This window comes from Peromyscus eremicus, chromosome 8b (assembly GCF_949786415.1).
Source record: "Peromyscus eremicus chromosome 8b, PerEre_H2_v1, whole genome shotgun sequence".
In the NCBI taxonomy this organism is placed as follows: Eukaryota; Metazoa; Chordata; class Mammalia; order Rodentia; family Cricetidae; genus Peromyscus; species Peromyscus eremicus.
The window spans coordinates 25807372-25818593 of NC_081424.1; the positions used below are offsets into that span (position 1 = coordinate 25807372).

Below are 11222 nucleotides of genomic sequence, written 5' to 3' on the forward strand. Positions count from 1 at the left end.
TTGCCTGTTGAAAGTTTAACAATGACAGACCATTACAATCCTGGATGGATTACTGGTGAGAACAACGTCCAAGTTCAAGGTTGGCATGGCTTGGTGATACAGCATGATGAGAAGGTCACTAGTGGTGATAGTTTGGAGGCACGGATGCTCATAATGGGAATGAGAAGAGGCAGGCCGGATGTAGCGCCGTTCTGCCAAAGATCAATATTCTAGCCACAGTAAAGCCATTTCATTGATGTCAGTTGCTCTGTGTTGAAAATAATAAGCTGGTACCAGATTTGCTGCTTTTCCCATGGTGCTCCTGGGGGTGCTCCAGCAGCCTGGGCTGCTGTCAGTGTAAAATAAGGAGCACATGGAACCTCTGGGACCTTTCCACACTTGAGTCAAAACTATGGCTCTCCTCTGCTTCCTGGTATACATTATGATTTAGAGTAATCGCAGAGGGAACTCAGTTACTTTAAATAGTATGAGACCACTGGAACCAAATTCTTCGTAGGGTCATCGACAGTACCAAAAGTTTATAGTTGTACATGATGTAATTAAATTTGATTAAACAGTTCTCCCTGCTCTCCAGCATGCATTCTATGTAATTTAATTAGAGGAATGTTTACTCTTTTCTGTCTGATGAAGTCTCTTCTACACTGGGGATATGTGCTCAATTAGTTGGTTGGGAAATATAACCACAGTGTTTGGTTTTCTAAGTATTTGGTAGAAGTAAGATTGCTTCATTCATCTTCAGAATGAATTGTTACCAGCTCCCACAAGACACCCAGACTGAGTAGGGCAACCCAAGGCTTTTAGCTCCTTGACTGACCAAGTTTCAATCTGGGTGTCCAAAGAAGGTTTGGACAAAATATGAACCAGAAATCCATCTTGTGGTCTGTAGGTCAAAGACAATCTCATCAAATTCCTGAAGTTACCTTTGAAAGGAGATTAGTTTACTAATCTAATATATATCCACAAACCACCCAACCTACCTGTCTACCCACTGGAGGCCTGCATAACTGATGGATGTCATGTGGGCAGGGCTCAGCCAAATAAAGCCTGAAGAGAAAATGAAGTGCCACAGTATATAATTTTGAGTCATACAAATGTAACTTCACCACGAAAGAGGTATTATGAAGGATTACTCAGAGCGACTTGACTAACGGTTGAGTCATGTGCAAGGTATAAAGTTATGCCTTGCAGTGTGAATAGAGGTATAGTTCTAGCCATAGGGACTGTCAAAGTCACAGGAGCAATCCTCAACAAAGCCAGAGGCCTGGAGAATCCATTGTATACATTGGTTGCCTAGAGCCATGGCTCATCCCACACCATATAACCAAACCCACATATTGTAGCCACACTCCCTTATGAAGATTCTGTTGGCTATTCCTCTTACTTCATAGTCCTCTGTACTCAAGAAAGAGCAAGTAGTTTATTAACTATGATAAAATTTAATTGAAGTATTTGACTTAAATATAATGGCAATTGTTACTGAAATGCAACATGCCAAATTTAAGATACATCTTCCAGTTTAGCTTATATTTCTTTAAGTGGATTTAGTGATATCATTTGTAATATGGTGATATCAGTTGTTGTCATATCCAACAAAGAAAACACCAAATGACTGAAAGCCACAGGTTGGTGGACAGATAATACACCACAATGTTTGAGTCATTAATAAAATGCCAATGAGTTAAGAAGGCTCCATCTCCTAAGAGGGTGAAAAACCAAGACATATAGCTAACAAAGAAACAGTCTAAGAGCTGATGGGGTAGCCAGTGTAAAATAATGATAACATCAGCTTTCAGAAACACCACTTCCTGGAATTTGTCAACATCATTATTTTTTAAGGCACCAAAAGAGAAAATCTTTTTTTTTCTCCTTGAGCTATTTCTTGTCTCAAATTTTCTGAAATAAACAACTTTAAATTTCCAAGTAGGAAAACTCAGGCATGATCTTTAAACAGATCTTCCGATACAAACAAACAAACAAACAAAAAACTGAGTTGAGAAGGGGAATGTTGTGGTAGAAAACAATTAACAATTGTGAAATTAGCTCTCAGTCCCTTGACTCAGTGAAAATGACTTATGGAGGACTATGGAATTGTTGTAGCTGGACCATTGCCATGTGCTGACCATTTTACTTAGAAATACTCTATGTCTATGTTTCTGGACCTACCTGAGCAGAAATAAAATGCATTTTAAAACATAGTTGATCTAGGTGGCACACTGACAGCCAGCTCTGGTGGAGAAGTGATATTTCCAAACAAGGACTGAAAACCAAACATGGTTGCTAAGACACAAGGTCTTTGGAGCTGACCTCTCTTTTTTTATTTTAGGAATTCTCCTACTTTCAAATCATTTGAGGAGAGGGTTGAGACAACTGTCACAAGCCTCAAGGTACAGATGAAGCGAATTGTGTATGATTGGGTCCATTGCATGAGGACAGCTTAGTCATTTACTACTGTTAGTGCTGAAGGCAAGGGAGGGCCATCACCCTTCTGTGTAGCTGAGAAGGTAGACATGCGTAAAGACAGGCCTTTTCCTCTCATAGAGACCTCCAGGTAAAATCAGCAGTGAAGAGTATTCCTTCATCCTTAGCACTGATTATAAACCACTCAGGGATAAATTGTTCATGAAAGTGACTTGGGTTTTCATTCACCATTTAATTTCATAACTGTATCCCCCAAAAAGGTATATGTGAGAGGATTATGTATAGAAAATGAATGGCATTTCTACAATAGTTCACAGATCTTCTGATTTGGACAAAAATTAGCAAAATCAAACTGGTTGCCATGTGTCCTAATGCTGTCTACTACCATCAGCCTCCCAGACTTATTTACAAAGTTTATATACTGACCACAACACAGTATGGCTATCACAGTGGAGAAATTAAGCAATGCCACAGAATTCATTGCTTTCTAGTAATGCATTTGATCCCTGGGTATCACTGAATTTATGCCCATTCTATGGTGGGTATTAAAGTTTCATTAATTGTTTGACCACAGATGTTAGTCTACAGAGAGGAATAAACATATCAAAAGCAAAACTAATCTTAATTTTAAATGCATAAATATAGAACAGGCAAATTCATTGAAAACCAGTCATTAAGAGAACCTTTTGGAAGATGCCACATAAATAATAATGTCCTTACCTCTTGGTATAATTACTATCATGTATGCAGTCCATTCCTGTATTTTACTATTACTGGGATCTACAGATCAAAATGGTAATAATTTAGCTGCCTCCTGACCCTCACCATGTCAGTCTCACATGTGCTACATGGTAGTATGTGCCAGGCTGTCAGTTAGTCCTAAACAGGCCCTAGGTGCTTCCAACGATTTGGACCTGAAGGATCTTCTCCAAAGCAGGGTCTTTCACAAGGTCTATTTTCAAGGCCTGTGATCAGGTTTTGAAGGCTCCAGAGTGAAATCGCCATTCAGTGTTTATTATGCCTTCGTGGGATCTTCACTCCTCAATATTGTCCAGTTCTCTCTCTCTCTCTCTCTCTCTCTCTCTCTCTCTCTCTCTCTCTCTCTCTCTCTCTCTCTCTCTCTCTCTCTCTCTCAGTAAGGATTAGTAGGAGCCATTAAATTGTCCTGCAAAGTAGGGCATTAAAAAAAAAAAGGCAACATACTATGTTGTGTACGTATCTCTCTCTAGACCATCTTGTATCAAAATAAAAGGCTCAGAAATCACAAGTCAGTTTCTCAACACTTGGATTCCAGCCTCACACTGTTCTTGTTAGAGGACGGGTTCTGTTTCTTGTTAGAGGAGTTCTGTTGTAGGAAGTTGTACATTTTTAGGTTCCTTTAGAAGAAGGAGATATGAAGAAGCCAAAGATGAATAAAGAAAACCTATTTTCATTTGCTTTTAGGGAACGGGTAAGGGCATGGTTCCCATGTAAGTGTTGGAGTCACAATTACAGCCTCTTACATTTCTCCTCATGGAGACAGAAGGCATACAGCTAATCTCTGCCTTCAGACAGGCACACGATTCTGCAGCCCATCAGATGCTGTGCTTTGTTGAGACCTCCTGAAGGCTGAATCTGTGCTTGTGCACTTGGCCATTGCTTGAACAAGACTCACATCCCACATACCTGCTAATCTCACAGTCAAAGCCTAATCCACTTTGCCCACCCAGGCAATGGAGAACAGCTTATCATCAGGTGTTGCATGAAGCCTCCCACTTCGTCAACAGAAACTTCTCATTTACTCCCTGCTGCCCAGACTAAATAACAGATATATTAAAGTCTCCTTTCTATAGCTTACTGCTTTGGGGTTGTAAATCTCCTAAGTTTCTCTCTCAGTCTCCACATATAGGCCTTGAGGCTGTTTTCTCTTGAGGGACTAGCTCAGTAAGGAAGAATGGATGTCTCTGCGTTTCATTTCCAGGCACAAGCTCCACTATAAGCTTGGTTTTCAAGCCCCTGACAGGGACTTGGAGTCACGGTTATGGCCTATGGAAAAAAAATGTCCTGCTTTGAAGTGATGCTACCCTCTCAAGCAATCTGCCACATGCCATAGGCCGTTGGTCCAAGCCAGTTTTTCTCCTTTTATATTCAGCTCGATGAACAGTGGGCTAGTCCATGGAAAACTTTCCAGTTCATCATATTCATATAGAATTCAGTTCTGACATCATGTTGGCAATGTATTCCTGGAGGATACCTTGTCTAGTGTTACCTGCACACCTAACCAGCATTCTTGCTATTCCATCCAAAACAGACAGGCAGATGCAAAGCCAGCACCTACGAAAGCACATCTTATGTCTTTAACCATGTTCTGATTCGTCTTAAACACCAACATCCTGCCACCTGCCCCCCTCCATGCCACGTGGACCGTAGTTTTAGTGTACCTATTCTCCAATGACTATATTACAGCCTGAATCAAACCTTCAAAACCTGAAGATGGACTGGTTATGTGATGCTTTTTGATGCTCTGTGTTTTCCTAGAGAGAGCAGGAGCCTGACTGTGCAGTTCAAATGAAACTGCCTGTAAAGAACGATTATAATTCCAGGGACAAAGTGATAAGTTCTGAGATGTAAAAATATTGTGAAGAGAAAGGTGGAAAAGGGGTTTATTGTTTGTGTCTTTGCGTAAGCCAAGACTTACGGTCTGCTGCCCAAAGCACTGCAGTGTGTAGACACTAAACACATGTGGTTAGGAAATCTCTGCACCCCACATGGTTGCCAAATTGATTTTCTAAAAAGCACTTCTATATCTTACTATTTTGATTTGAGAAAACAAAAAAAAAAAAAAACTAGATAAAGGAAAGTCTAAGAGGAAACATCAGGAATTAGAGTTCACCTGACACAATACTGTGTGATTTCTAGTCTTAAACAGAAGCTGGAAGGGAACTAGCATTTTTTACTTTTTTGGTTTGGTTTTGCTTTTGTTTTTCAAGACAGGGTCTCACTATGTAGCTCTGGCTGTCCTGGAACTCACTATGTGGACCAGGCTGGTCCTACCTCTGCATCCCGAGTGTGGAGACTGAATGTGTGTGCTACTATACCCCATGAGGATTCAAATTTTTAAAATCCCAAAGGAACTGGAACTCTTCACATAGTAGATTCCACTAAAACAAGCCTACTTGTTTCTTTGAGGAAATGGTACAGTGGAATCACACATTGCTGTCTACCCACCTGTTCCCAGTGCTAAGGTCACAGGTTTGGGACTTGATGCTTTTGTGCAGAGGTCCATAAACTAAGGCCACTGAGGCAGCTGGTCACCTATTTTCAGATTATATATAAGCTAAAAATGGTTTTGCATATTTACTTGTTTGAAAAAAATCAAAATAATATTTTGCTATGTATGACATTTAAATTACATGAAATTCAAATACCAGAGTCCATACCTACTCATCCCATGCTCATATACTTAGGTAGCACTATTGGTGGCTGCTCTCTACAATAGCTTGTTTAAGTATTAGTGCTCATGATGATTTGATTTTGAAGTGCGAAATAGTTACTCTTTGGCCTTTTACAGCAATTGCTCTCCTGGTTAGGCATGGTAGCATATGCCTGTAATACCAACTAAAGCAGGGGGATTAGGTGTTCAAGGTCAGCTTGGCCTATGTAGAGTTATAGGCCAGTCTGGGGGTACATAGAAAGACTCTGGAGGGAAATAAACAAACAAACAAACAAATAAATAAATAAATTTATTTCTGATCTAAGCACTGTAGAAATACATAATTAATTAGATAAATATCTGACCTAAAGCAATGTAGAAAAGTCAATAACTGAATTTAAAAGACAAAAGGATTTTTAGGATAGTTAAAGAGTTTTTAAATGAATGAACTTTAAAACCCCGGTTAAGTTTTTGTAAATTCTTTAGATTTATTTCCTTTTGCATGTGTGAATGTTTTGCCTGTGTGTTTGTCTGTGTACCACAAGTATGCCTGGTGCTCATGTTGGTCAGAAGAGGGCTTCAGATCCCTTGGAACTGAAGTTACTGGGGATTGCAAGCTGCCATAGAGGTGCAGGCATCCAAACCTGGCTCCTTTGCAGGAGCAGCAAGTGCTCCTAACCACAGACCCATCTCTCTAGCCCTGCCCAGTTAGGTTTTTAAAGGGCAGGCAGCATGGGCCATTGTCCCATGCTGTGCGCATGTCTGTATACTTTGGTGACAGTGGGTGCAGACATTAGTCCAGCCATAGCAAGAGCATGATCTAGTCTCTACTCTCCTTTTCCTTGGTGTTTTTACACATTGTGGATGGTGAAGGAAAAGCCAGTGTGAGTGTTCAGACTTGCATTAAATATTTGGGAATCTGAACCGTGGATTTGAAGAGCGAGTGTCTAATGAACAAAATACTTAAGCATGTATTTAAAATGTAGGTTGACTTCTTTGTTCCTACTGAGTCAATAAATAAACAAAGACACAAAAGAGAGCCATCATAAAGTATTCTCAGGGATTTTCCTGCTTGCCTAGAAAGATAGGAAATTCCTAGTGCTCAGGCAGGCAAAACAAAACAACAAAAACCCAACCCCCAAAACAATGGAGGCAAGGGTAGGCTGGAGAGAGAACTCAGTAGGTATAGTGCTTGTCTTGCAGGCACTACGATCAGAGTTCAAGTTCAAAAACCCCTGTTAAAAAATGTACACATAGTGATACACACTTGTAATCCTAATTCTGGGAAGGTGGAGGTGGGTAGGTCTCTCCAGCCTGGCCTACTTAGAGAGTTCCAAAGATTCTGTCTGAAAAGAGGGTGGGGGCGCAGTTGAGATTATCCTGTGACCTCCACATGCATGCACACATTTGTACATGCACACCTGCGCACAAACTTGTATCGACAACCACATGAAGATGCATACATATGCGTAAAAAAAGAGAGACATTTTCAGAAATTAGGATTGGCCACTAGTTATGTCTCAAATAGAAAACCCAAGTATAAGTCACATAAGGATGCTTATTTTTTAAAACTGGAAGAATTAATTTAAGATCCAATTCCAATTAGATTAAATCAGTTCTCTAGATGGATAGAGACAGATGTTGCACATCTACAGATCTGATTATATTCCTACAGGGATTAGAACCTTACGCGTAGAACAGAGAAAGGGAAGAGTGCTAAACTTGTATGAAATTAAAGTTTGGAATCTTATCCTAGAACTGAAATGAATGACATTCTGGAACACAAAGGAAACTAACTTCTCTAACTTCATGTGCCTCTGAGGAAAAAGAGTTATTTCTAAACTCAAAACTTTGGGCATTCTTATAAAAAAAAATGACAATGAAATGCTAATGGGATTTTTATCTATCTGCCCATTTCAGACGAAAGTAGGAGGGACAAACCACAGTGGAGGCAGCTTTGAGGAGGTCCTGAACTCCACAGCGCATGCCAGCTCCCAGAATGCTTCAGGAGGCCCCCGGCAGACCATGGATGAGGAACTGCAATGCTAGGTCCAGCCAGCCAGGCTACTGGCAGCGGATCTGCTCACTCATCTCCTGATATGAAGACCAAAATCCCATTGGGAAACCAAGTTTTGATATTGCTATTTAAATGGCCTCTCCCTAAAGTTTAATAAAATGATTTCCATTTGCATTTGTGTTGATGATGGACCCCTGGACCATCACACTGCAGTATTCCCAAGTGTCATCTTTTAAAATTGCCAGCTGGAGCAAGTTCATAATTGGTCATAATTCTTGTCTGTGTAACTCAATGCATATTTCCCAAACATGCAGCTACAATTATTAGCTTTGGTATTTGCTTGGTCTCCATAACAATGTGCATGTCTTGGAGGGCTGAGTGATATGCTGTCAGCTTGAAGATCAATAGGTACAGGCACTCTTTGAGACTGTCTCTAACAGTAGGCCAAGTGACTACAAACTTCACCAAACTGCTTGTGATCTCTCTCATCTACATCAATTATAAACATTTATTTAAGTCATTAAAATAATCCATTTTAATGATGACTGGATCTTTGATTTCTTTAGTTTGCCGGGGCTACTGAGGACTTAAAGTTGGTGGCAATGATTCTATAGGGGTAATTTTAAATCAACTTCTGAACTGTATCAGAGAAAGCATTGCCTAGTACTACAAGTAAATATCTTCAGCCACCAACTTCTACTGTGGATGAACAACAGTTGTCTCAGTCTTACAATGTGAAAACAAAGAATTCAAATTGCATTGAAAAATGTCCAAGAAAACTAATCTACTAATATCTCAAAGTTTCTAGCACACTGATCGCAGCATTTAATGCATTCATTAAAATTCTAAGTTTACCAATTTTGTTAATAAACTATATTCACTCCAGAACTCAGAAAGTGGAGGTCTAAGGACAGGGAGTGCAAGGTCATCCTTGCCCTACATGGTGAGTTTTGAGGCCAACTTGAGCTACTTGAGACCCAGATGCAAAACAAAACAAAACACTTCTCTGTGCTCATTATTTGTAACACCTCTACTCACCTAAGGCTGCTGCTTCTTTCTGACCCGGGAGTGACACTTTCCAGGGCATGGTGTGAGCATCCTTACACACTGCTGCGCCTGTGAGCAAGTCACAGCACTCAGAATAATCACAACAGACATTTGTAGGTGGGCTGTCTTAGAGGTGAGATGGGGCCCAGCCTCAAGAGCGCCCTACTTCACCATGAGCCTTCTCAGTTAGGACTGGCCTGTTTCTACCTGGCGTGGCATGTGCAAGCTCATCCTGATCTGGAAGCCTGCTGTTGCAAGAATGTCCAGCTGTGCTCTTTCCTGTGCATGATGGCCTTTCACAAGTACTACAGGAGATTTGTACACAATGACAGAAGCTTTTGCCAACAAATCAAAATGATTCCAAGTCAACATGATGCACAAGGAAAAATACCTTTAAAAAAAAGTGTATTTTAGTCACCACAAATTCTGTGTGTGAGGGCTGGGGGTGGGGGGTGAGTTGGCACACATGCTACACTGTGTGGTCATATAGAGGTCAGAGGCACTTACTGGAGCGGGTTCTCTCTTTCCACCATGTAGAAACTAGGGATTGAATGCAGGTCTTCAGGCTTGGCAGCAGGCTCCTTTACCCACCGAGCCATCTTAGTACCCTTCATTAGTACTTTTAATTCATATGGTAGGTTTAGTTTATACCAAGGCAAACCAAAACTAGCTACAAATGTTTTACCATGGTTTCTATTGTTGATGAAACAAATACCTGAGGCTGAATTCTTTATAAGGAAAATGGGTGTAATTTATCTCCTAATTTTGGAGGTTCAAGAACATCTCTTTGGCTCTGGAGATGGTCTCATGTCTGACAGCAGAAGCTATCACATGGTGACCCAAGAAATGAGAGAATCAGGGGCCAGGCTTTTTTATAGTAACTTCTTGAAAACCAACTCACTCTGCAAGACCAGCATTAATACTACTCAAGAGCAATGCCCCCATTACATACTTACCTTGCATTAAGACCAAATCTATAGGTCCCACACTGAGAACCAGCTTCCAGCACTGCAACCTGGACACACACCTTATCCAACCCAGGTTTCTTGAAACTGAGTCTGGACACACAAGATCCTGAACTTCAAGACACACACACACCATATCCAACCCAGGATCCCAGCACATGAACCTAGATACATACACATCATATCTTACCCAGGCTCCTGGCACATGAACCTGAACACCCATACTGTATCCAACCAAGGCTCCCAGCACTTGAACCTGGACACATACAGCATACCCACCACCAGCAGCAAGTCTCACATAAAGACCATTGCTCCCCACATTTAAACTGTAAGGTTATATACATAAAAATACTGAGTCCAAAGGTCATCTCTTTACCATGTACTTGAGCAGTCACTCACCCAGAGCTCACATCACCCACAGGCTTTGAGAAAAACTGACATTTTCCAAACTCGAGAGCAGAGAATTATGTCACAGCTGGAGAAATGCCAAGCCACAGGGAAAAACAGTGACCAAAAATTATTTTTTTGTTGAATTCAACCCAAGAATAATTATTTACTCTGCATCATAACGGCAGGACTTGTTATTCAGAAGACCAATCTGGGCAAGCAGCAAGAGTCCCCCAGAGAAAAGCAAAAATGTTCCAATGTTTGTAGACATTGCTGATAGTCAACAGTTACCTTCCATTACTGGTTTTCTGTGTGTTTTTTTTATTAAGATTTCAGTCACAGTCCCATTACATTTCTTTCTTTTTCAGAAATAAAGTTTAGGGAAAGTCTCGTTGTGAACTGTCGCTTGGTAGGAAAATGATAAACTGAGATAATGAGGAAGTAAACAGTGTAAGGACTGAGCCAGCAGAGGCTTCCAAGACCTCCAAACTGTCCCAACTTCATGAAAAATGCCTTCATGCAGCAGGTGGAACATTGAAAATCGAAGCCCAGAAAAGCTTTTCCCGGGAAAAGCTTCTGCTCACACGTTTTTGAACTGTCTCTGGGGTTATTTTGTGTAAATTTCCAAACCAACAGAAAAGGCTCCAAAATACGAATAGGTAGAATTATTTTCCGACTCAGCAAACCTTCAAAAATAACATTTTCACATTCTTTACCTATTGACCCAGTAGATATACATACACATGTGTTGCTCTTGCAGATATCATGCATCTTGCTTCCTGCAGACTGGGTATCCATGGCTACTGCAAAGAGTTTCCAGAGAAACACTGCTTAGAATATTCCACACCAGTCTCAAAGGCCTCCTTCTATTGGAAGATGACATTTCCATTAAAGGGATAGGCCTCATTGCTCACGCTGAATTATCAAGTAGGTTTGCATGGACGGCCATCTTTTCTACACTTTTTGATGGCGTACA

The 11222-nt window shown here is 40.7% G+C and overlaps 1 protein-coding gene across 2 annotated transcripts in view; it reads left to right on the top strand.

Moving 5' to 3' along the window:
• Tpd52l1 (TPD52 like 1) overlaps positions 1-8386 on the top strand; it is a 113292-nt gene extending 104906 nt beyond the window's left edge. For both annotated transcript variants that reach the window (XM_059272597.1, XM_059272598.1), the window contains 2 exons: positions 2324-2384; positions 7751-8386. In XM_059272597.1, the coding sequence (XP_059128580.1) occupies positions 2324-2384; positions 7751-7879 (190 nt within the window). In that variant the 3' untranslated portion in view covers positions 7880-8386. The remainder of the gene's footprint in view (positions 1-2323; positions 2385-7750) is intronic.
• The last annotated feature ends 2836 nt before the right edge of the window (positions 8387-11222 follow it).